A 25,814-nucleotide genomic window follows, 5' to 3' on the forward strand; every position below is an offset into this window, starting at 1 on the left:
CCATCAACAAAAGCATGTCCATGCCGTGCATGGAACCTTGCTTCTCGTGCATCTATTGGCTCTACTGCGAAGTGGCCCATTCTGCTCAACAGCATACAGCACAATAGCCTCCCATTGCCTTCACTGTTCAGCACAATCATGAGAGGACACATGGCATAACTGGAACGAAAAAGCATCAAGTGTATTTCCTTAGAATTGACAAATGGCTTATAGTGTTACAACTCAACCCGGAGCACACCGGACCTTCAAGAGAAATCATGTGTTACATTCGATAGTAGCATGTCCCAAGACGGAAGCTCTCTAAAAGACACATCAAATGACAGGAAATGGAAAATGGAAGGCCGAAGAGAGCCAAGACGGGACAGCAAAATGATGGGTGGCGTGACGGAATGCACGTGTCGAACGGCAAGACAAGATGTCTTAGACAAGAACCGGTTCCACGAGGCAGAAAATGAAGAGCCACCACTCTCCGCAGAACCGGGGTGTAACATTATGAAAAAGACTTCAGTGAAACCCACGAGATCCCGCAACACCAAGATATCTGTGATGAGAGACAGCAGCATGTGGGGGCCACAATCCAGGTGTCGCGACAGCCTTTGCTGAGCTATGAATCTGCAGATTCCCGTGTCCGAGTCTTCAGATGACCAGAGACGGCTGAGTGCCCCTTCAGCTAGAGCGCCAGCCGGTCAGCGAAGATACAGATGAAGCAAACTGGTTGGCTGTGGCGGACCAGAAAGCTTCTCGAAGCGCTGCCGCGCTGATAAGGTCGCGGGCGTAGCGTGGGCCCCGAGCACAGGGTAGGAGCCCGCGGGTCGAGATCACCAGGTTATCAGCCTGGCTGGTAATGCACCCATGAGGTGTTGAGTTTCAGCTGTGCGCGCGGAGGCGAACCGTGCTGAGTGAGACATTTAATCTACGTGGCAACTGGTGGGGGGCCTTGGAGGACCGGGATATCGGCGCGCCGACAAGTAGTACTGCCTTGACGTTGCATGCGGGAAAAAAACACACTGCGGAAGGAGCCCAGGCTTCCGCACGAGGAGGGACGGTGAGGAAAAGGCGCCGCCGAACACCGCCACGCTGAACGAGCACATGTCGAGAAGCGAGGTCCAGCCACTTCAAGGTGGAGTGGGAGAATCCACAAAGGCTGGACGTGGCCATCTGAGGACTCCATCAATCGTTCATGACAAGTTGTTTGATAGTCAGGTACAGCACCTGAAGAGGCTCCAGGCTGCCTGTGATCCTCGATTAGCGGAGTGTTGTTGGCATCTGGAGTCCTAATAAGCTTAGCTCTACTGTCAGACTGGTGGGTCGGATCCATCCGCATGCATTGGCTATGGATGCTGTCCTAGCAAGGATGTACTTGGGGGGGGGAGGGCGTAAGTACCGGTACATCATCTTCGTATCTTCCACGTCCAACGTTTTTTTCTGGACTTTCGCAACTTCAAGCTTTCCCAGGTTTCCCTCCTAGCACATGCAGGCCCTTTAGTCCTCTTCGGGCAGGAGAGTCGCGAGTGAAATTTGCACATCCTGGGTCTCACTGCATCCGCCTTATCTCGAACAGCTGCTAGCCATGTAAGTCAGCTTCACGATGTGACATGTCGTGATTTCCGTTCCCTGAATCCAACGGAAATACTACCAATGCTAGATCCTTGGCGGCGCAACCAACATAGCGGCGATGAAATCGAATACGACACCACCCACTCAAGCCACTATTCACCCCACGTGTGGCGCAGTTTTGCGAGATCCGACAGCCTCGCAACAACCATACAACAGGAGCATTATACAATTTCGGCTGCCGTCTGACTGTAATGTTGTGTAGCTGTCAATGGGTGTTGCAACGGGATTAAAAGTCCTCGGCCAAGACATAAGCTTACGGCACTCAACCAGTGGCAGATAAAGTCTTGCAACTGAGGTGTGATTCGGAGGAATGACATAATCATGGATGGCACTTGCGAACCTTAATTGATGATGCTTGATAGATACTGAGTGTTCTGGATTCTGCGTCAGACCAGGTACACGGCATGAGATAAGCGGGTATTCGAGTGACATGGTTCAGTACAGGCGGAATCATTGGAGCCTCTGGCAGAAGATGATAAGATCGATGCAGGAATATGACTGTCGACTTCACACACTGATCAGCAAGTAAGATGAGATTTCGCCCGGGCATAACTCCCATTGGACGTAACCTTGAGACAAAAGCTTCAATGTTGTTGAAGGCCGTCAGCTTAGACTCGACAAGACAGGAAAACAAGGCACGAAGCCAAGTGGCAAAAGGAAGTGCCTGGTCAGAGCTCCAGTATTTGATTTACATGGACAAGAAATTAGTGATACTAGGGTTACAGCACAAAAACAATTCTGCGTCCACCTTGTATGCAGCTAATCAGGCTTTAGGTGACAAATTCACCGTCTCCGAACAATATTGGGGCTAAGTGGTGCAGCCATGCTTTCTCCCATTCCGCAAAAGGACTATGTTCAGCTCAGACAGTGAACTCCACGCTGCGCTTCTCCAGGGGTGTAGAGGATCCCGCAAGGTAGTACGAGTAGCTGCTTCCAATAGTGTAATGGTTGCCAGTGTTGTCATATTGGCCAGTATTCTACCGCATGGTTAGCTCTTGTCTTCATGTCACACAGGCACGTGGGGACATACAGTAGCGTATGAAGCACCGTAATTGGTGTTGTAATAAGTGCAGGTGAAGACACTAGAGCATAGGTCGACATTAGCAATCGGAATATTACTATTTTTAAAGATCAAGACTTTCCCTTACCCGCTTGCTCCGTTTGTGTACAGGATGTAAGAGTTGAAAGAGGTGCACAGCTCAGAACTCCCGTGCTCGAGGTTGTATGTAGAGATGGCGGCGCAGTTGTCAGCACAAGTGCCGGGGCTGTATGCAGTGTCAGGAAAGGTCTGGACACGGATGTATCCATTCTCGCCAACCGGAGGAGGAATATCCAGAGAGGCATTGTGAAGGGGGACTGGACCCGCATAACCGCTGACGGCGGGCGCTTCTAGATTGAAAGCGGTGGAGCCGGCGATGACTACATGGAAATCATCCTGATACTGGCCGACATTGGTAGCGTTGCCCGAGTACAGGGGCACAGAGTAGAAGACGCATTTGATCAGCGTCACGGATGGTGAGTCGGCAGCCGCAGGACAAGCCGGTGAGGGGGCTCTGGTAGTTGGCCAGACCAACTCCGGGTCACGCTCGTGATAGATCACGAATGATGTACATGAAGTCGATCCTGACCAGTTGCTGCACAGATCGGCACACTGATCGGGGTTGTAACCTGAGAGTTCCGACAGCATGTATCCAAGATATCCGGTACCATCTCCATTGGAGGCCTTCAGATCGACCCAGCCCGGAACGACGGAATACCGATCTGGAGGCTTGGTACCGGCGGCTGTTGCAACCTGTGAGAAGGCCTCATACGCAAGGAAGCTTGCGTCTGTATCAGGCTCCACATGAGCGCCATTGCCGACTTGCTCGACGCAAGCTGTAGCCTCGTCTCGCTTGCCTGCAACAAGGGTGGCACTATATGCAGAAGCCGGCAGGAGTAGACCTTTTCCCCGTTGGTAGAGACCATTGGTTGAAGCCTGAGCGGCGATAACGCTAAGAATGAATGAAGTGGCAAAGTTGATTCTCATATTGAATTACTACGGCAGTTGGTGATTGTGTGAGGAACGGATGCCTTCAAAGAGTGAGAGGGAGGAAAGAAAACAAGGCAAAAGTTAAACACAAAGCTCGCGGGAGAGGAAGAAATTGGACATTGACCCACCTTGAAAGCTACAGATCCTCATGGTCCGGCAATGAGGCTCCTTTGGGACCCAGGAAATTAGTCATATTTGGGTGACTGCCCATGGCCTGATTTCTTGGTTATATGAATGACCGAGGATTCCAAAAGTTCAATATGCGGGTTGGCTTCCCACACATTACTTTACCTATGGAGCCTCCGCTTGACGAGCACCCGAGGGCAGTGTTTCGGGCCGGCTCAAGTAATCTGACAACAAACAAACCTGGTAGCGATGACTGCAGAAGATAACCAAGTTGTCGGACGTGGCACCGACAGGACCAACCATGGCCAGTACTGGACATCGGACAGTCCTGCTTTGCTCCACGTCGGCACGTGGCTAGACATCATCCAACGAATGAGACCCGAAGGCGGCTGTGAGCCCGGTCAGAAGTCCTGGCTCTTCCAGGGGAAATGTGATGCATGAGAGCCACGCTGATGTTCTTTTGCCTTGTGAGACCCGACGATATGGTCCTGTTAATGGCGGTGATGCAAGTGTCCGCGGCTATCCCTGTCATATATGTCCTCAATATAACCCCCACCCAATTAACACCATGCGACCAGGGCTACAGAAAATGCTGATTAGTGACTACCCAGTCTGCCATTCGATGGGTTTGGCAAGCCCTGGCTGGGTACTCTGTCCTCCAGGGCACCACTGGATTGGCGTTTGTACCCAGGAGAGGCGGGCCTGAGCCCAGCAGAGAGGGAGGGTTGTATTTGCCGCCACATGCGCAGCGCTCGGCTCGATCCGGTGAGGCAGGAACAATCTTCATGGCCTGGAATGGAAAGAATTGAAGCCCGATGTATCCATGATGAGGAAATAGAATGCAAAATGCAAAGCTGAATTCCAATACCTGTGGGCAGGTGGGGGCAGGTGGGCAATTGCGGTCGGGCATCTGCAGTGCATCGGCCTATTCCCGATTATGCACCCTGCCAATGTATCCGTATCTGCAGCTCGGACAGGGGTTTGTTGGTGTGGACATGGGTATCCCTCGAGTCTAGACCAGAAGTCGACAAGAACATTTGCGGGAACGATTCGCCAGGCAGGACAGGCAGATATTCTCTCTTGTCTCGACAGGATCGGCGACTACGAAATCGAATCGTATTTGGCAGGTTTTCAGGTCTCCTCAGAGACCTGCTTCTGATCGTCCAGTATCCTGCAAAGAACAAAAGTCACCTGGATCCGGCCAATTTTGCCAGTTCCTAGTCTTAGGCCATCGTCCAAGGGAGTCCACACACAAGACCTGTTTTTTTTTGTTCCCTGTCGACTGTAGACTGGACTTGGCTTCTCCAGAGGCCCCCATTCTCTCTCACCATGAGCCCCACCGGCACATCAACCCCGACACATCATTCTGGTGTCTTCACCGGCAGGACCAGAAAGCGTTTTGTCTCCTATCGACTTCGAGGAGAATATGAGAAGCCATGGCTAGAGGATCCCAAATTCAAAAGGACAAAGTACAACAATTACGTTGTTTACGTCTTCGTGTTCTTGGGTGTGTGTGCTGCAGGTGTCGTCGCATACTTCCAGATCAGACCTGCAATATCAGGCCCAGTAGGTGCGAGCCCGCCACTTATACAGACCATCTTTCTGATTGAATCTCCAGATATGTCTTGTATATGAGGACACTTTTGATCAGGGAAAGTTGGACGACAAATTCTGGAACTATGAAGTGGCTCTTGATGGATTTGGAACCAGGACCTTCGATTGGACAACCACGGACAAGGCCAACGTCTACACGGACGAGAAAGGACTCCATATCGTGCCAACGCTTACAAATGAGTCCACATCCATCACCACAGACCAAATGTGGAACGATTACACCCTCAATCTCACTGCTGATGGAACCTGCACGGAGACCCGCGCCTCGTCATGCGTTGCTCACTCAAACTCGACCAAGGGAGAAATGATCCCGCCGGTCAGGTCGGCCAGGATCAACACCAAGGGCAAGATGGGCATCAAGTACGGGCGAGTAGAAGTTGTCGCCAAGCTCCCCAAGGGAGACTGGCTCTGGCCTGCAATCTGGATGATGCCAACGGACTCTGCGTACGGCGAGTGGCCAAGGAGCGGCGAGATGGATATCATGGAGTCTCGAGGCAATGACGTCTCGTACCCAGGCGGCCGTAATGTCTACTACACGACATTGCACTGGGGCCCCAGTTCTGTCCTTGACACCTACTGGAAAACCATGGCCGTGAGGACTCAGCGCCGAGGAGACTTCACTGATTCATTCCACACATACGGACTCGAGTGGTGAGCTCTACCCGTCAACTCATCACCTGCCACAGCTTTTTTTACTGACGCCAACCGCAGGACGGACAAATACATTTACATGTATTTCGACAACAGGCTCACTCAGGTCCTCTACACGAAGTTCCACACCGACAGGACCCTGTGGCAGAAGGGGGGCTTCTCCGAGAAATCTGAGAACGACACTCTCCTTGCCAACCCGTGGGCAAATACTACGAGCACAACGGGCAATGCGCCTTTCGACCAAGAATTCTATCTCATCTTGAACGTTGCTGTCGGAGCCAGGAACGGATGGTTCGAGTAAGTCCTCAAGCTTCAATCTCCGCGCGAGCAAAAGGCAACACGTGAAGCTAATGAATGCTCTGTTTGTAGTGATGGTAAGGGCGGCAAGCCTTGGGTCGATGCGGCGACCAATGCCCAGTGGACCTTCTGGGATGATGCTGACAAGTGGCTGCCGACGTGGGGGGAGGGAGACTCTCGAGGGATGACGGTACAGTCCGTGAAGATGTGGAGATCTGGTGCCTGCGGCGCCACTGAGCTGTGATGACGGTGATGATGAAAGGTACACCTAATATCTCGTATTGCTGATAGAGTTGGCGTTTTGATGTTTTTCCGGGATGGTCACATCGCGTTTTGCTGGAGCGGGACCAGGGATGAGTAAGACACATACCCCTGGTTGTTTGTTTGCCCCCCTTTTTGGCGCCCGAGATCCTTGAGATCTTCAATTTGAGTACCTTGTTAGACCAAAGATCGCTCCTACGTACCAAGTTTCTAGAAGACCGCCTGCGGGGTACTTGGCTTCCAAATTAACCGTGCAATCGCTCAGCTACTGCATTTTGCCCGTTGACTTTAGCACAAGCAAGTCCACCTTCAGATATATTGAGTGATTCACAGGCAAGCTCCTGAGATTTCGAAATTCCAGCCAAGAAGGTTACCTTGAGCAGGAGGCCCCTTGACCATGTTGGACCACACAAAACAATTTAACCTTTGCGGATGTGCCCGCGGGCAGTACTATCGGAGCAAAACTCTGGTACGGTGGCAGTATTGTCGGGACCGAGCTCTTGGGAGGGAGGGGGGTTTGCTTTCCATGTTCCCAACAACCAAGAGTTGATCAAGGTCATAAGGTGGCTGGCCTCTGTTGGGACCCCGGCAACTGCACGGCTCATCGGGGATATCATCCCGACCTGCTTACTTGTTTGGACCAGTGGCGCTGACCAGCAAGACCTGGCTCACGTTCCGGTGTCAAAGGAGCATGGCAACTGCGGTTGACAGCTCAGCAGGGCCTGTGGGTGTCTGGGTGTGACCGAGGCTTGGAAGTTGGCAGTTGGTGCGGTGGTGCTGGAAGCGCGGGAGGATTTGACCGAGTGTTCCTTCATCAAGCCAAAGTGATGGTGCAGTAGTGTCGACGGAGCTGCATGCTGCATCACTAGCTCGAGCAAAGCCTGGCGGCGCTGGCGGCGGCGTATCGCCCTCCTTCGCTCTCTCTTTCAGTACATGGCTCGGTACCGTGAAAAATACATCGGTGTGAGAGGCAAGGCCGGGGTTGGTTTCCGTTACGACGTTGGCTGTGGCCAAGACCATATCTTTTGATTACAGTATTTTTAGCCAGCCGCACCCCTCGGGTTCTCTAAATCCTTTACTACCCTGGCTGCATCAAGTACATGCATCCCATCCTTGAGCTACTGTGCCTGCTTGAATACTTGGAAGTAATCCCGAACGCCCGGTTCCAATATATTCACGCATGTATCGTCTCGCGAGGTTCAGTATTCATCCTCAAAGCCTTTGGAGCACTTCCTTGTTCTCGATCTGTTGAATCTTGGGTCGAGGATCGACGTCGCTCTGTGGGCAAGCCACTATGCGCGTTCCTGGCCGTGGCGTCGCACTCTTTCCTCTTAGCGACAAGCAGCCGTTTCGGCGACGTTCCGGACGGGAAGGGCTTGGGGCGACTGGTCGAAGTTCCTCTACATGACAGGGATGATGATCCGTCAGGGTCTAGCCCACATGGGCGAAAGTCAATTGCCCAATTACTTTAGCTGCTCCCTGGACCAAGACGGCGACACATGCTGGTTTCTTCCGTCGAAGGTGGTAGCTTATCACCAACCATCGTGAAAACGTGCGTGGCGGCTCGGAAAACAATGTCACCGTGGGCCCCGTCGAACCTGGACCACCATCATCATCGTTGACGGCTGCTTCCAGGCCTGGCCATCCATCACCTCGAATTGCCCGATGCACAGGCGGCACCGGGGAGCCTCCATCTGCAGCGCCCCGTCTGATTCTCCGATCTGTCCTGGCTTCTCTTGGGCATGGTGACTCGATTCAGTGCTTCAGCTCATGTAGAGCCAGCGAGACCATCCAGATCCGATGCTGGTGCCTAGTTGGGCCAACCCACTCCTGCACAGGCTGCATGCATGTGAAGGGCGATCGCTATGTTGCTCCCACACTCAACCAGCAGCACCTGATAAAGCATGGCCCAGATGTACCTCGTATCCAGATATCGGTAGATCAAGTCTCTCAACCTCTCACACGCTGCGGACATCAAGAGGACCGCGGGAGGCTAAGCTTACCACGCTCACCTGCGTCTGCCCAAGGCACTCCCACACCTCGCTCTGACACTATGCAAGCATCAGGCCCTTGTGTGTCAACAGGGCCCCAAAGCTGCTGCCAATGGTAGGTTAGGTAATACCAGACTGGTCTCTTATCGTCTCCTTCAGTCCAGGTGTTCTAGGTCTGGCTGCAGTGTCCAATATTTGCCGGCTGCTCGGTGCCACCGAGGCCTTTCTGCAGCTCCGGAAGTCTCGCCGCCAGACTTCTCTGCTTGAGAATTTCAGCTTCATCAATAGTTCAGATCAGCTTTCTTGCTCTCGACTGCTTATTTGGGGGAGCCTGGGTAGTAGCACGCCAGCGGCAGCGTCTATTTTCCACCCTTCCCTATCGTGAGCTTTCCTGCACGTTGTGGCTGGGCTGATATCCCACTCGTTTATCATCCCGCCTCAGTCGAGGCTGTCCCGTCGTTTATATCCACGTTGCTTTGCCTTTAACAAGACACATTCCGACGATCGCTTGAGTTCAAGTCTGAAGGCCTCACTGCACGTCGCTCAGTCAACCATCTCTAGGCATCACTTCTCCTCGTTGCTCCAGCGGCTTGGAAGCAAGGATGTCTCCCACTCACTCTATCGACAGCTCTATCCTCGGGGCGGTTGGGCCGAGTACTCTCCCTCAAACTCCTGGTGCTTCTCAAGATCCAGATCATATTGCCTTCCACCCCATCCATCCTCCTCGCGCACATTTCCAACGCGAAAGTCTCTCATCCAGGACTCCTCCTCGCTCACGGCCAGCCTCGCTACACACAACTGGATCGTCATCAGGCAATGGCTACGATGATGAGTTTCGCTACCGCACTGTTAGTAGGGTCCTCCTCGATCCGTTTTACTATTGCTGACTCCTTCATAGATGGTCAGCTACCTGGCCAACAGAGTATCTGCCAACGGATGGATGCCACAGCCGGCTATTAAGGACCCATCACATGGCCTTGGTGTTTTATTACGACAGTCCAGAGGAAACTACGTCTGCTGCCCAGAGAACATTTACGACGAGCTCCTCTTTGCAGTACAGCGCCTGAATGTCGGGGTTGCCGTAACCATGAAGCCAGAGATGCTGGCCGGTATCATCGCCAATCTTTATCCAGGCCAACAGGAACTTCGACTAAAAGGAGGCTCTCAGCTCCAGATCCTCGACTCCCTTGCCGCCGTCACATCCTCTGGAGTGAAGAAATTCCAATACGGCGCGATTCTCCGACACGAAGGAGTGCTCCTCGTCTGGCAGGATGAGATCCAGCACATCCTGGCCCATGCCCAGAGGATGGAGGATAAGCTGTTGACCTACGTCTGGGGCCGCAACTCGGGAATGCACACTCCCATAGCATCCCCCTTTGCTGGCGCCAGTCCATTCCAGTCGCCATCAGATTCCGTGTCAAACTTTTCAATGTTCCCTGAGAAAGGAGGCGTCGGCATTCAGGTTCAGGATCATGGGGACGTCGGCGACGAGGACGAAGAAAAGGATTCACCGGAGCGCCCGGAGTCTGTCAATCGACCTTTCATGTTACACAGTGCCTTCTTCGTCGGCATGGGAGTATGCCTTGCAATCGTTCTCGTCTACGGTTTCTCAATCGGCGAGCTGGTATCCGAATGCATGATGGACGGCCAATGGATCAGGTTGGCGTTGATCGCCGCCTGCCCCTTCCTGATGTTCGCCGGCTTGTTCTTCTTCCAAGTCATCTTTGGCGACATTTGGCAAATGGTTGGTCCTCTGAACGGCCTCAAGACGAATTCCCGGCACTATTCTTGTATCAAGCCGTCCATGAAGACTGCTTACTCCCTCGGATTCAGCCCACCCCACATCACGATTCAGATGCCCGTCTACAAGGAGGGCATGGAAAGCGTCATTATACCTACTGTCAAGTCCTTACAAGCTGCCATCTCCTTCTACGAGTCTCGCGGAGGCACCGCGTCAATCTTCATCAATGATGACGGCATGCGCGCCGGCATGTCCGATGACGAAGCCCAGGCCCGACGAGATTTCTATCACGACAACAACATCGGCTGGGTCGCGAGGCCGAAGCACGGCGAGGACGGCTTCGAGCGAAAGGGCAAGTTCAAGAAGGCCTCGAACATGAACTTTGCCCTGAATCTATCCCAACAAGTCGAAGGTTATCTCCAGGAAGCAGTCGATGCTCGATGCGCACGGCAGCCCGGGCATCGCGACTCGGATCCTGCGATGCTGGAAGAGCAGGAGCTGGACGATCTTTACCATGAGTCTCTGGGCCGTGCTCTCAGGGAGAATCCCAGAGCCATGGCGGAGGGAGACATCCGCATTGGCGAATTCATCCTTATCGTCGACTCTGATACCCGTGTGGTAAGTGTTTCAAGACTCCCTACTGTAGGTCACTGCTGACTTTTCATAGCCCGTTGATTGCCTGCTCTACGGCGCGGCAGAAATGTTCCTCTCTCCTGAGGTTGCCATCGTGCAGCACTCGACTGGTGTCATGCAGGTCGCTTGGGACTACTTCGAGAATGGCATTACCTTCTTCACTAACATGGTCTACACTGCCATTCGGTTCTCTATCGGGTCTGGTGAAGTGGCCCCTTTCGTGGGTCACAATGCCTTCCTGCGCTGGGCCGCCGTTCAAGATGTCGGTGTCGTCGAGGAAAATGGGGACCTCGCTTATTGGTCCGAGAGCCACGTATCTGAGGACTTCGATATCGCCCTCCGAATGCAGATCAAGGGCAGCACTGTTCGCATTGCTAGTTACCATGGTGATGGATTCAAGGAGGGCGTCTCCTTGACTATCTACGACGAAATTGCTCGATGGCAAAAGTAAGACCAAAACCCTCCCAACTTCCCGATGAAGTCCGACACTAACAGTCTATTTAGGTATGCGTACGGTTGCAGTGAAATGGTTTTCAACCCATTATACAAGTGGCCGACCAAGGGTCCCTTTACCAAGCTCATCCGGACCTTCCTGGGCTCACGAATGATGTTGTCATCCAAGATCAGTGTGTTTGCCTACATCTGCTCCTACTTCGCCATCGGAGTTGGCCTGCCAATGACAGTCCTTAACTACTTCCTGGTTGGCTGGTTCGATGATAGCTTGGACCACTTCTATCTCCCCTCGTGGAAAGTCTTCGTCTCGCTCTTGGTTGTCTTCAACCTTGCTGGTGGCCTCTCCCTTGCAGTCATCCGATATCGAACCGGCGAGCGGTCACTTCTTGCTTCCATTGTTGAGAACTTCAAGTGGACGCCGATGATGGCGATCTTCTTTGGTGGTCTGTCCTTCCACGTCAGCTGTGCCCTGCTCGCCCATTTACTACACATCAACATGCAATGGGGGGCGACATCCAAAGAGAAGGAGAACTCGAACTTCTTTCAAGAGGTGCCCAAGATTCTGAAGTCATTCAAGTACTTGTAAGTTGAATATCGCCTTGCTGACCTCCAATGTATCTGCTTCAAACTAACGGGCTCCAAAGGTATGTCTTCGTGATTCTATTCACGGGTGGTATGATCTACTTGTCACTCTTCGCACCTAGAGGCTGGGAGATAGTGGACTTCACAGCAATTGTGCCTATGGCAGTCGTATTAGGCAGTCACGCTCTCACGCCTATCGTTCTGAACCCGTCTCTCATGATTTTCAACTACTAAGGCCTGGGTCGAAGCTACTGCTGTGGGTTCAATTCCACATAACCTACAAGGCCACACAAACACACACATATGATGAGGGGTTCAAAATATGGTTGGTTCTGCCGGTGACTGCTGGCTATGGGTGGTTGACCAGAAGGTGCAACTATTCTGAAAGGTATTGGCTATGGGTGTGGGATTTGCAGTGCTTGTCCCATAAACCCGCTGACAAAAGCCAACTCACTGGTATATCTATGAATTTACATGACAAAGCGTGTTTTCTGTACGAATGTAATGTTTCATCAGTAATTCGGAAGCATGGGTGGGATATAGACGGCTTGGGTCAATACACATTAGTGCAGGCTGAGAAATAATAGAGCTACCATATTAGAAGTGGGAATACTTGTCTGGCCTGAACTGACTCAGAATTCACCAGCCTTGCCCTGTATGTTTGGTGCTGATATGCTGGCGTGGTCTTACTACCATGGACTCATTGCAGTCCCTAGAAAGATTCACATACGGCATTCGAGGAGTTCATGAAAGTGAGCCTTAACACATTCATGAAGACAAAGTTTGAAGACAGAAGAGACGAATATACATTTCCAAACAGTCTTACATCAATGCCCAGCTCGATGGATTGAACTACCGCTTCCCAAACAATGCGGTCTGATGGCGATCCCTCGTGCTCTCAATACATAGCAACATTTGGTTGTCAATCTTACCTTTGGAGGTGCTTTAGATTGATGCTACTGTTCTATCCTCTCTTCGCCACATTCTTCTCCCGAGTTCTTGCCCCAAAAATCAGGAGTCACTTTACATATTGCCAAGGTGATGTGACTCTAATAACACAAACCCATCAATATGGGGCTTTACTTCGACAGTATTCGCGCGTAGAGGCTTATTGCAGATTTCCATCTTCTGTTTCCACGCCAGTTCTTTCTAAAGTGATGTAGTCATGCCAACAGCCTTTTTTTCCTTTTTTTCTTTCTTTTTCTTTTGAAGAACTGGCGTGCCTCAATCACCATTAACGACGACCCCAATTGATACAAAAAGGCCTTTCCGTAGATTTTGCAATCTTGAGCTTGCGGTATTTTACTCAAGAGTCGTTGCTCGTTGCAAATGCCTGCTCCGATGATATGCGGATGGCACAACAGCAGCTTGGTCGTCACTGGTAGCCACCGTGACCTGCTAACATTCTAAAGGGGACTCACCGCTGTTGAGGGAAAATTCAAGCATAAGGCTTCAAGAAAACTAACGATATTAAATCTGTACAACAAATGAGCTACTGATGTGATTTTCTCTAATCGATTCTGCAGATAACCTGTCTTCACTCTCAAGAATAGTTCTTCAGAGCGCCTATGCTGACGTTCACCCCATTCTATAACAGAGTGCACTCCTCTGCGATCCAGATCTTTCCACTCGACTGATCATTGTAACCCTTTCAAATTTGTGAGAAGCCAGTGGGCCGTTAGAGAAGTTGAGTCTCTATAACATCCTTGAGAAGGCGGTACCTGCATGGTGAGTATGCCATCTGCCTCCAATGCCGGATTTGATCTTACGATAGTCTCACCAAGATGTCCAAATCTTGATGCCATGAATTGCCGATTGGCTAAGTCTCAGACTTTCATTGCCTGTCATGCTTAGCTGCGGATCGACGTGCATATATGCATGTACTGTACGTCGCACGATTCTGTTGTGCCACCGCAAGTGCAGATAGATAGAGTCTCTTTAGGTTTCAGGATCCTGGCTGAGTCTGACAACGGATGTCGGCCCGTACTACTACTGTAGACAGCAATGTAAATATGAGAAGAGGCTCCCACTGTCAAACCAGGCCTTGCTGTGCCATGGACTGTTTTGATACACTGACAAAACGTATCGGGTAGAGCACGAGCTGTTCTTTGAATCTCAGCCCAAGTCCCAGTACAGTTGAATTTCAGCTTATGCCATCGTCGGTTGTATTCCTGCCATTTCAAGCAGCTGAATAATAGATACATTGAGGAGGCAGTGAGGGCGGAGGCAAGTTGTCAGCATAGGAGGCTGCACGTCGGTCCGAGAAAAAGACTTGAAGTGCATCCATTGCCAACACCCTTCATTCTCCCACATGAATCTTTCTTGTGAATATCTTCGGCCTCGTTCCGCTTTCGTATTGTTCAGATGTGGTCCACAAGTATATACGTCTTCATGGAGCGCATCACTGGCCTGCTCATGATCCTTCGCTCCTCTGACAATCAACTAGTGTCGCAAATTGAGCGTGCGTGCGAGCTGCCGGAGGCTACTACAGGGGAGTGTGCACTCGGCAAAGCCCCTATAAATTGCGCTCCGAGGGCTCGCCCACGGCCGGACAGAACTTAGCTAGAACAACAACGTTTTTATCTACGCTCACCCTCTCGCTACGTGTAATCCACGGTGCTTCATAAATAGTCTGCTGAATTGATGCCCCAAAGCACAGACGAAGGACTTCTAAACTTACAACTTACACTTTGCTTTGTGTCCGTACTTTACAGTGGGTATATGCCTGGCACTGCGCAAGCGTTCCCTCCATCAGAGGACTTTTGTTCTGTGTCCAGTGTATGAGGTCGTGGCAGTCATCGAGCGGTTCGAGCTTCTCACACAGTGTCTGGATCTTGTAACTTCAAATGTTCTCGGCCCGTATGTACCGGATAGTGCTAGCAAACATGGCGTTCTTTGTAACCAATGGAAATTGCATCATGCATCAATGCCAGACTCTTAACATCCACTTAGTGTCTTCTTTCTTTCTCAACAGAAATGCGATAGAATACACTGCCTCGCGTGTTACAGTAATGCTGTGAAAACCACCCACAATGTCACATAGTTACTATGGAAATGTAGTTGCGAAGGAGCGTCACAATACTACATGCATACAATGCCTAGCCTCTTACAACCGTCACAACTCTATTCACACATCATAGTTGTATGGTCTATTGGTCTACAGAGAAGCCCCTTGGCAACAATTGTGTTTCATGGGTATATATGATGGCTGGTTTGTTGAGTCCTGGACGCCTGGGATTTGAATCACAATGTTTAAACAATGCTTTTGAAACCATGCAGATCCGGAGGGTGGAGTTCCGCCCGAATCTCAATATCCACGTTTAAACGTGGCGTGTGACATCGTTTGTGATCAGACGGTGTCATGTACGCGCTCAACGCGCTCAACACGGCAATTGTGTAGTTGGCATTCTGGCCCGTCAGACCCGGCAAGTTCAGGATGGCTACGGACTGGTAGGGCTTCATTGGGCGTGTTCTCAAAAGACAAGCGCCATAGCAGCAGAGGCTGTCTGGTCCGTGACTATCCTCAGGTTGCACCCGGTGATCTACCCGATACCACTGGGGCTCTGCCGCTGCCTCTTGTCAAATTCCAGGTGTCGGCCCATAGCCGACATCTGCATTGCAACTCTTACGCGTGATAAGTAGTGTCGAAGACTGCATCAGCCGGCGTCCCATCATGGTTCTTGACCTGTCACCCAAAATTTGGAAGCGCAACCTAGTTTGCCATCCTCACCTGATGCAACATTTGAGTTTGAGTCTCCGAATCCCTCCCTCAGAGGTGGCTGCGGGACCATGCTGAATTCCGCATTCCAGGTGCGTCGCGGATGGCGGCAGGTGGATCTACGCTGACGGTGGAGTCCGTTCGATCATCCCTCTGCTCGATCACCAGGGGACTAGACCGGTCTAGCTAGAGCGTGGGCCAAGACCGTAGTTGTCACGGCCGCCGAGGAACGATGTTGCTTGCGACAGCAGACTACAGTGCGGTGTGAGTACTCAACACACATGCCCTGCGGCGTGATCGAGCTCCTGCGTAATTGAACTGCCAGAACTGGTTAGGTCCTCTGAGTTCGTCTTGGACCCAGCCGAGAGGAACCATTGCCCCGGATGTGGCTTGGCCGAGGCGCAAGTGTGGAGGCAACAGCACGAAGTTGAATCCACTTGATCCACAATCCACCCCATTCACGATCACTACAAAAAAATTAAATAGAAAGTAAAGCGAAAGTAAAACGCAACTACCAATTGAGAGGACAGACAGGACCTGGTGTTCTCTTGCGGACGTGGTCGCATGTATCAGGTTAACCACGTTCAACAATTATAAGTCTGCCTTTTCATCCAATGTCAATACAGCCGTTCCAAGGCTAATGCACTGTCGACAGTGCTGTGCATTTGTAAACGGCTTTCCTGCATGTGACGAGTGTAACCCAAAGTGCCCAGGTGGAAGCGAATGTCACTCACCATCCTAACTCCAGTATCACAAAATGGCACTCAAAACCGGATGTCCGGTCGTGGGAGCTATATGTACGCTCGGACTGGATCGACGGTGCTACCTGAGGGATATTTGCATGTTCCCGCGGCAATTGCTTATTCGTGTCAAATACAACGCGCAATAAGAGAAATACAACGCTTTTCTCAATTGCTTGGGGCTCTTCAAGCAGCACACAGGTGCTTGACCTCTTAGTGGGTGGGACTGATTTTGGGCTAGTGACAGCTCCTACCAACTGTTATGGCTTAGCCTAGAGTAACTGTGACCCATAGGCTGCTGTAGCGCAAACAAGTCTTGGTTGTGTGCAGATTTGTAATGGTGCATGCAATTCTTGCAGCGCCGGTGAAGGCCGGTGAGAGATTGGCCTTCTCTCATAGCGTATGACTTACGAATCCAACGCGGTAGTTTTCGGTCTTGACGTATAGTTTGTAGATTTCGGCACTCCACCCGAGAGTAGTAATTCGCGGCTCTAGCTGATAACATCGATCCTAGTGTAACTTTATACAAATTATTACCAATATAACGTGTTCGGGTAGTGCACCGTATGCAATGACCACTCGGTACCGAGCTTTTTTTGTATAGAACCCGGGTTAATCTGTCGAAATGGTGGAAACGCCAGACTCGCCAGGTTCCGACGGCCGGTTCACTGGCACGAGGATCAGTCCCCTGTAAATATTGGACAGGTGTGATGGGAGCTGGCACGTGGGGGTTGATGGTGGTATTGTTCAGGATGTTACAGTTCCTTCGTTCGGCAGATGTTAAACCTGTTCTGGAAGACTATCGAATGCCCCGTCACCGCGACCCATCACCAAGTGCAGTCCACAGTGGGAACGAGCTCAGGCACATGAAGTGCAAGCTCGGGAAACTTCGCAAAACAATGTCACTGTTAAAGAGACGTGTGAAGCTGAACAAGAACGTCTCTACTGTATAAAGAGGCAAGTAGTAAGATCGCAATCCAAGGCACTGGGAGGCTGGAATCCAGTATGTAAAAGTGTGTTTCACGGCTTGGGAGGCGAGTGTAACGAAATGGTGCAGGTCCGAAGCGAGCCACACAAAACAGTGAGCTGTCAGAATGTGCAGATGAGCTGGCCAAGGAAACGCCCCTGCATGTCGGCAATGACTACATGTATGAGGAAGGGCTCCGTAGGATTGCCGACAGCACCGGCACTGGGGTGTGGTGCATGAGCGCCTCAAACTGGTTTGACGACTGCTCAAAACGCTCTTATGTATCTCAGCTAAGGCATTCCTGATACGCGGTAGTTGAGTTCGAAGATCCTCCTATGATCGCCCAGATGCTATTTGCGTTAAACGTCATGTGGCTTAATGTTCAGCTTGAGCCCCTTGTCAACCGCGAAAAAATGCGAGTCATTCTCGAGAGATCTACCCCTCAGAAGTTGTAGGCATCGTAGATACAAATGTGACCGATTGAGAACCACTTTACAATGGCTTTTTGTCAAGGGTTTTGATCGCTCTCAGGTCGGAGTCGCGAGGTTTGTCCCAGCTCGACAGTGGACACAATTGCACATGAGTCGGAAGGTTCCGTGACGATTCCCGAGCCCTGTTGAGGCTCCACTAGCAGGCCTCACCGGACCCACGGCCGCGTCGATCCGGAACGCAAAGGGGTTCACGTCTACTAGGCCTGTAATCTCTCCAGACGTTGCTGGGCCTGCGGGTAGTGCAAATGTGACAGCTGACAGCTCACATATAGTACCAGGAGGTTAACGTGCCGCACTGTATATAGTCGGATGCGATATTCTGATATTGGTGGACCCTGTGGCAGCAAGCGTCGTTCGAACCTCGAAGGGGAAAGCGGCTCGTCATTGGCTTCCATACCGGGCGCCCTGTGCGGCTTACCACGCAACGCTGCACGTGTAGGACGTGAAAGAACACTCGTGGAATTGTCAGGGGCTTTGAAATATGCCCGGGCAAATCTTGAGGTGCGTTCATGACAGAGGTGGCTTGAAATCAACGAGGAATTGGCCACGCCGGCACGAAAGTTCGCCCCTGTTTCGCACCAAGGTTGCGTTTGAGGCCCACAAGCCCCAGTTTTCCTGGAACGGCTTCCTAGCTTGCATATATCGTTGGTGCGTTTCTTCTGCTTTAGCACGCCGCGAACTGCCCAGGCTGCCCTGCAATTCGCCAGTGGCCTGTTGCAGTGCGTTGCAAAGGGCCGAACATCTTGGCATGTCAATTACGACGTTGCACACAATAGGATATCTGGTCCGAGTGCCCCTGTGCCTTGCATTCCAGTGCGTCGGGAGACCCCAGGTCTAGTAGGTTGCACTCGGCCGTGTCAAAACCGTTGTTGCTCAACCCTGCCCATAACCAAGGCCTGTATGTGAAATATACGGACACGGTGGCGGCCGGGTCGCCGAGATCAGCATACCCTCCAGTCCTCCCAAGACCACATGGCTGATGGAGGGTGTCCACTTGATGAAAAGATTGGCATCCGGTCCTCGGGGTTGTCTAGCCATGCTTAGATGATGCGCCACCAGCACCATACACAGTAGGATTGTGGTTGATGCTCCACAACTGCCTCCTTTCCACTCGCGTGTTCATCTTGCGCTAGTAGAAATCGAATCGCCCATATCCGCATGTAAATTCTCCGAGCTTCCTGCACGCCGTGGCCGATCACTTCGTCCTTTCTTGTCAGTCCCGTCGACCCCGTCGAGCCTGATGCTTTCCACCGTGGGACGTCAACTCCTGCCAACATCGTGACCATGCTTCTCTCTCGGGTTTTCTCCTTGTTATCCCTGGCTCTCTCATCTGTCAACGCCCAGTCCAGTAGCGATGGATCTTCTGAGCTCGCTGCGCTGGCAGCAGCATTGCCAACTTGCGGAGTAAGACAAGACGCTTCACAAACGCACAGGCTTCTCAGTGCTTTACTGACCTCACATTGCGATAGCTGAAATGTTTCATTACCGATCTAGCAAGCTCGAAATGCACCGACGCAGCGTGTGTGTGCAGCGATACGAAGCTCATGGCGAGCATCACCACTTGCGTTACCTTGAACTGTACAATCCCGGATGCCCTGGTTGTCAAAAATATTTCCAGCACAGCCTGTGGCGTGCCGGTGAGGGATGAAGGAAAGCACTACGACACCGTCTCCATCACCTTGGGAGTTATCTCAGGCGCCGTCATCATCATGCGACTGGGTTTCAAACTGTTCATAGCCAAGACTGGTCTCGGCCTCGACGACTGGTTCATACTAGCAACAATCCTCGTCGGCGTCCCTAGCAGCGTCATTACTTCGCAAGGACTGATCCCCAACGGCTTAGGAAGAGATATATGGACGCTCACACCTGCGCAAATCACAAACGTAAGTAATTTCCCATCAGCGTTGTAGTTCATTGGGACAGGCTTCTACCATGGTCTCCTCCTTTGCTGCGAATGACATCGGCATGTGGCCCTGGCGCAGCTCACGTCGTATTTCGGGTCGCCGTCCCAATCTTCTTACAAAATTGATTTCTCTCACCATTTCGTGACTGACCTGATTGATAGGTAATTCACTACTTCTATTTCATGGCTTGGCTTTACTTCCTCCAGTTGGCCCTGCTCAAGACATCTCTGTTGTTCTTTTACCTCAAAATCTTTCCCAATAAAACCGTACGATGGTTGCTTTGGGGAACTCTTATTTTCAATGGAATATGTAAGTTCAACCCGAGCAAATGATGCTTCTCCTGTCCAAGCTTCGAATCAAGATGGTTTTGTTCTGAAGGCCACCAAAGTGAGAGCCTATGGGTCTTCCTTACCTTTCTAAACGCCATCCACGACTGCATTGCTCTCCTGTCTGAATAGTCGCTAAACTTGTTTGTTACAGGGGGGGTTTTATTTGCACTGCTCGCAGTCTTCCAGTGCAAACCTATTAGTTTTTTCTGGGATCAGTGGGATGGGCTTCACGCCGGTTTCTGCCCCATCAATACTAATTCTCTCGGTTGGGCAAACGGTAAGCCCATTCTAGTGACATGAACTTCGATAGAGCTCTAACACTCCAAAAGCTGCGATCTCTATTGTGGAAGACGTGTGGATGCTAGCAATTCCACTCTCCCAGCTTCATGCACTCCAACTACATTGGAAAAAGAAGATTGGTGGTAAGTTTCGAACTCTATCGTGTTTCTTATTGTGCTGATGGCTCTATCCGCCTTCACTCTTGTTCAATCCCATCTTGGATCATTCTCAGCCTTCTTTCACAAACCACAGGTGCTAACCCAGATGTCTTGTAGTTGCCATTATGTTCTGCACTGGCACATTCGTGACTGTCATATCTGTTGTCAGATTGCAAAGTCTCATTACTTTCGGAGACACCGATAACCCGACGTGGAACAACTTGAAGGTCTCACTCTGGAGCACGATCGAAATAAACGTAGGCATCATCACGTGTTGCATGCCGACATTACGACTTATTCTCCTCCGAGCCTTCCCACGGCTTTCGTCAACGTACAGGAGCACAGAGGCTTACTACGCAAAAAACGGGGGGACGAACCAGTCGAGGGGCAAGCGCAGTCGGAATCGAACGAACGAATTCAGCCAAGAACAGCCAAGCGACAACGGAAAGAAACCGAGCAATGGAATCGAATATTCCCGAGGATTTACCGTCCAGTTCCACGATGCCGAAGCGTCAAGCCAAGTCCAGCTAAGAGACTTGGACTCCAAAGGGTTTGCGGCCAAAACCAGCATCAGCGAATGTTCGGCCTGAGATCTGATTTGTCGCCATAGGAACCGCCTGTCCGAGGCTTTTACAGTGGACGAAGAGGCAAAGCAACGACCGAGGTCATTCGTACGGCCTGAGCGGCATGAGAGATATTGAAAGCTGGAGAGGCTTGGTAAATGGGGGATACCTTTGACCGCCCTGGATGTGGTTTCGACACCGACCGAACACTTGGAAGATGCCAGCCAAGCCAACTCGCAATACTGGTTACACCAAAATCGACGTACATAATTTGAAGATACCCTGAATACCCTGAATAGTTGCAACTCATCACGAAATTGAATTTTTGCCACTCCTTGTGACATGAACAATGTATGTATACCTGTTCCCAAGCTTCGCTCAAGAACACAACACAATTCTTTGGGGGGGGGCAAACAAATATTTAATGAGTTCAATCCCAGTGAGTTTCATTTCACGTAGAAGAACATTGGCGAATAAGTTCAGTCCCAAGAGCTCCCAATACGGAGCATCGTCTCATGTAGCCACTCTGACCGATGGACAATATTATTGTTTCGTGATTCTCTAGACCGGAGGGGTTCTGATGGCCCAATAGCTGGTGCATACCGACCCTAGCTCATTGCAAATTCCACCCTAGATTTAACCACTCCGGCCATCGTCGACGTAGCAAATAGCCTTGCCGATGTCTGAAAATCCAGGATATGAAACCTGGTGAGCATAGTAGGGCTGGACGTATTGCGGGGAAGCCCAAGCCACATATTTGATACATGCCAGCGGAAGGTTGTAGCACTCCGTGATTGGTCAGCCAAGTCTCCTCCGCAACATTATTGACGGAGCAAGAGATAGAAGAAGTACTTACATCAGCAAGCACCGTGAGAATAGTGAAGAATTTTGTTTACATATTAATTCTAATAGTATTTCGTAAATGAAAACATACCAAAGGTGGAATGCTGAGATCAAGGCGGTGCTTGTATTGTAATGATAATGATGACGATAAGACCGAAGGTCATAGATATGCGATGCAGTACGTATCTCTTAGAGACATCAATTCTTCACCAGAGACTCATAGATTGCTGCTTACAGAATATCGGTGTCGCGTCCAGCACTGCATCGTTAGGAGTTCGGAGAGATGCCCAGATGTAGATCATGCTGGTGGTGTAAGTGAATCTCATGTATTGTTATGATGAATTGCCTCCATAGTGGCCCAGCAAAGGATGAATTGATGATGTAAGTCGTCGAAACAAGCTCCGTAGTAGAAGCCTCAGCCATCCTTCAGCCCTAATTCACAGGGTTGCGCCACGATCACTGATCGACGGGGACCCAACAGAGGCTGAAAAAAAGTCTCCACAACACCGCAGATCGTCATAGAAACCTGCGATACTCGGCAGATGGAAGATTTCAGATGCTAAATACTACATAGCCTGTAAAGCCAAGCCGAGGTTCTTCTCAGAGTTTGGACGGACCGACTTCTCATCGCCTGATAAAGACAGTATTACACCGGCGCGATCGCTCTCTAGTGGAGCCGATCCCCACTCTATCCACTTGACTTCCAGTGTGAGGAAGCGGAGATCTTCAGATGCTACGGTCAATCAGGTGCGCCTCAGAGTTTTCTCGCTAAATGTATCCGAATGTGGTGGGCGGAAATGAGGAGGGCGGAAACTCTATAGATATATCGGAGCAACTCGGAGAGCAAGAACTTTGGGTCACTTGTCTAGTTATTTCTGCCCTCTGAACTTGTGATAAATCACCTCATCATCGCGATCCCAATTTACAGTTGAATTGGTCAATACTATACACTGGACTGTTCTTTCTCGTTGAGGAGGCGGTCTGAAGCATTCAGTCTAATGGATGGGTTGTAGTTGGATCTGCACGCACAACCAAACTTCTACATTCAAGTGGGGCTAATCCCGGTTCCGAAGGTGGACATCGTGCATAGCTTAAGCACCTAAGCCCGTACCCATGTATAGGAGCTTCCAGGCACGTGCCAGGCTACGATGTGGACCTTGCTACAACAAACCAAGTGCGAAAAACGGGGTCCTCGAGATGTGCCCTTGATGAGACTCAGGCCGATCGAGATTTAATATTCGCTGATATCTGTCTGGGCAGAGCCATTTTGAACGTGTTTCGATGTGACGCGTTACGTTCACGTGAGTTTCTTTGTCTCCTGGGATGTCAGTACCAAAGTCTTCAAAGCAGGCCGTCACAGAATGGACACAGACAAGCAGATGTCGACGTGCCCATCCCTGCAAGCATTATGTGGATAGATCTGCCTAGAGTGGTACAGAGGCGTCTCCGTCGTACCAGAATCGCACTAAACTGATGTCATGTTACAGGACTTGGAAACCCTTTAATGTATTAATACGCTTTCTAAGATTTTGGGCCGAACGGCATTATGACCCGCAAACAGACGAGCTGTCTCCGCCAAAGGGGACATTGTTGAACTGAAGAAGGTGAACGTCGTGGCCAGTCCACAGTACTTCTTGGGAAGAGCAAACCTGTTCAAGCCAAGATATGACCTGTTCACGTGCGTGGAATAAGGAAAAGGCAGACATTGCGGCGAAACAAACACTTACCAACCCGAGTCCTCCTTGCTACAGACGCGTAAATCGTTGAATTATGTTTTAACATCTGGTGGCACAACGGCGTTTTTAAACGCATGCTATACAAATAATTTACAAGGCTCAAGTCGTCAAGGGCTTATTCGCCAGACCTACCTTCTTATTCCCCGAATCGAATATGGCGTACTGTGCCTTCAAGGCAATGTCCCCAACAATAGCAAATCCAATATCCCCTTCGGTTTGCAAACCGCCGTAGCACCGAACCTCATCCACCCTCCCATAGTTCATATATCGTCCGGGAATGAGAGCTTTGTACAACCCGATCCCGAACGTGAAGTCCGGCAGAGTGGCCGTGCATGGAAATAGGATCGCGGCCCACGTCGCATCGTAGGCTGACCCTGCCACCGTGGCCCAGTAGGCGTTGACAATGGCATCCGGCAGCAGCAGCAGTGTCGTGCCCGTATCTGCGATTGCCAGGAAGGGGAGCGTGGTATATCCCGAATTCGGGTTACCTGCTACCGTCGCGTTACCAACACGGTATCCCGTGATTGCAAACTTCCAATAGTTCGATGTCTGATCGATAGGGGCGTACTGGATGTTGCCAGAGTACGTGTTCCCAATGAAGCCGAAGCCGTAGGTTCCAGGTGTTCCGGCTTTCAAGTCGGCGGTAAACACCGGCAGCGCGAGGGAGGACTTGATATTATCAAAGAAGGTGAGCTGCGGCACAGGCTGGACGGTGTTTCCACCGCTCATCCCCAGACCGAGCAAACCCCAACAGTAGGGGTCGTCGGTAAACTCCTCGGTGACCTCGGTGGCAGACTCAACAGCCTGGGTAGTCGCAGCGAAGCCAGCCACCTCAACAACGTCATTATATACAATACCTTCCGCCCCCGACCCGTCCCCATAGCCGATTGAGAAGGTAGAGCCTGTTTGGATCTTTGCTGTCGTTGAACTAGCGGGGTTGTAAATACCCTGGCCATTCACTTGGGTGGTATTCGTGTCTGTTGAAAAGACCCATCTACTGTTGTTAGACGGAATAAAGAATGTCGGGTGCCCATTTTCGCAAAAGCGCTTACAGATCTGAAGAACCAGTGTCAAAGTTCAGATACAACGTCTGAGGCGGTGTCCCAATCTGCACCGGACAGACGTACTCATAGTCCAAGCCCTCTGGAGGGATTGCTGAGACCGTTTGCCCTACATCGAACACTTAGTATAACTGCACCTGAATTCAATATGTGGCATAGTACAAACTCTTGTGAGTTGCTGCGTAATTTCCGTTGATTCGCACGGCCGTTTTCAACTGAGGTGTAAGCTCCACTCCGTACTTCTTGTAAACATCGACCATGGCTTCTAAGCCAGATTTCCCCCTGTAGCCGTTATTCCTCGTTTGTTGAATTGTGAAAGTCTGGCCCGAATCATCCCGGGGTTCGTTGACGAGAACAGGTCTTGGCGGATGCGGATGGCGACGGCCGACGACAAGAGCACCCGACAGCATCACAAGGGACACCGTCAAAAGTTTTGAGGACGTCATGGTGTCTGAATTCCCGTTGTAGCCAACCCTTAGAGACTCGTGTGTGATGTGAGGGAGATGGGAAAGGGAATGGACGGCCGGATTTGCCAGGAGGCCACCTGGGTCGGAGACGATGAGGAAAAACAAAAGTGGCGTACTGGCGAGTCAACCGGTCGTCGATCAGATTTCTTCATTATGGAAATGCCCAGCCTGTGTGAATCGTAGCGTTAGCGTTTATAGCAAGCTGATTAGTCTGTTAGGCCTACAGCTATAAGTAGGCTTTAAAGGAATACAGCCTTTAGCTGCTTTTTATAACTAAATAAGTAACCTATACCTAAATAAATACTAATATCCTTAAATATACATTATATTTAAATATATAATTTAGCTAATACTAATTAATAGTTATAAAAGCAATTATAAATAGTTAAATATAAAAAAAAATAGTTTATTATTTTAAAACTTATATATTATTTATATATATTTTTTATAAAATAGCTATATTAATATTTATTTATATTTATAGATTTATATTTATTATAAGTATTTTTTATAAATATTAATAAATTATTATATAATTAAAAAAATTTAAATATAATAAATAT

The 25,814-nt window shown here is 50.5% G+C and overlaps 6 protein-coding genes across 6 annotated transcripts; 4 read left to right on the plus strand and 2 right to left on the minus strand.

Annotated features, from left to right (window-relative positions):
• Positions 1–2,477: 2,477 nt before the first annotated feature.
• On the minus strand, positions 2,478–3,643 carry J7T55_014270 (uncharacterized protein; the record flags this gene model as incomplete). Its single annotated transcript, XM_053132336.1, has 3 exons — positions 2,478–2,594; positions 2,648–2,699; positions 2,766–3,643. The coding sequence occupies 3 exons, from the start codon at positions 3,641–3,643 to the stop codon at positions 2,478–2,480; spliced, it is 1,047 nt and encodes a 348-aa protein (XP_052989871.1).
• Positions 3,644–4,021: 378 nt separating this feature from the next.
• Positions 4,022–4,581, plus strand: J7T55_014271 (uncharacterized protein; the record flags this gene model as incomplete). The annotated part of the gene is made up of 2 exons (XM_053132337.1): positions 4,022–4,163; positions 4,373–4,581. The coding sequence occupies 2 exons, from the start codon at positions 4,022–4,024 to the stop codon at positions 4,579–4,581; spliced, it is 351 nt and encodes a 116-aa protein (XP_052989872.1).
• Positions 4,582–5,101: 520 nt separating this feature from the next.
• Positions 5,102–6,578, plus strand: J7T55_014272 (gram-negative bacteria-binding protein 1 precursor; the record flags this gene model as incomplete). The annotated part of the gene is made up of 4 exons (XM_053132338.1): positions 5,102–5,338; positions 5,391–6,037; positions 6,098–6,334; positions 6,407–6,578. 4 exons carry the CDS (start codon positions 5,102–5,104, stop codon positions 6,576–6,578), a joined length of 1,293 nt encoding a protein of 430 aa, XP_052989873.1.
• Positions 6,579–9,188: 2,610 nt separating this feature from the next.
• Positions 9,189–12,229, plus strand: J7T55_014273 (uncharacterized protein; the record flags this gene model as incomplete). Its single annotated transcript, XM_053132339.1, has 5 exons — positions 9,189–9,434; positions 9,485–10,945; positions 10,995–11,407; positions 11,465–11,995; positions 12,058–12,229. 5 exons carry the CDS (start codon positions 9,189–9,191, stop codon positions 12,227–12,229), a joined length of 2,823 nt encoding a protein of 940 aa, XP_052989874.1.
• Positions 12,230–19,195: 6,966 nt separating this feature from the next.
• Positions 19,196–21,171, plus strand: J7T55_014274 (uncharacterized protein; the record flags this gene model as incomplete). The annotated part of the gene is made up of 5 exons (XM_053132340.1): positions 19,196–19,315; positions 19,381–19,794; positions 19,977–20,124; positions 20,474–20,566; positions 20,699–21,171. The coding sequence occupies 5 exons, from the start codon at positions 19,196–19,198 to the stop codon at positions 21,169–21,171; spliced, it is 1,248 nt and encodes a 415-aa protein (XP_052989875.1).
• Positions 21,172–22,553: 1,382 nt separating this feature from the next.
• J7T55_014275 (uncharacterized protein) lies at positions 22,554–25,230 on the minus strand (the record flags this gene model as incomplete). The annotated part of the gene is made up of 6 exons (XM_053132341.1): positions 22,554–22,720; positions 23,539–23,636; positions 23,715–23,728; positions 23,856–24,717; positions 24,776–24,866; positions 24,951–25,230. The coding sequence occupies 6 exons, from the start codon at positions 25,228–25,230 to the stop codon at positions 22,554–22,556; spliced, it is 1,512 nt and encodes a 503-aa protein (XP_052989876.1).
• Positions 25,231–25,814: the final 584 nt, after the last annotated feature.

The sequence above is a fragment of the Diaporthe amygdali genome, assembly GCF_026229845.1.
Source record: "Diaporthe amygdali strain CAA958 chromosome Unknown NODE_30_length_622097_cov_64_914702, whole genome shotgun sequence".
In the NCBI taxonomy this organism is placed as follows: domain Eukaryota; kingdom Fungi; phylum Ascomycota; class Sordariomycetes; order Diaporthales; family Diaporthaceae; genus Diaporthe; species Diaporthe amygdali.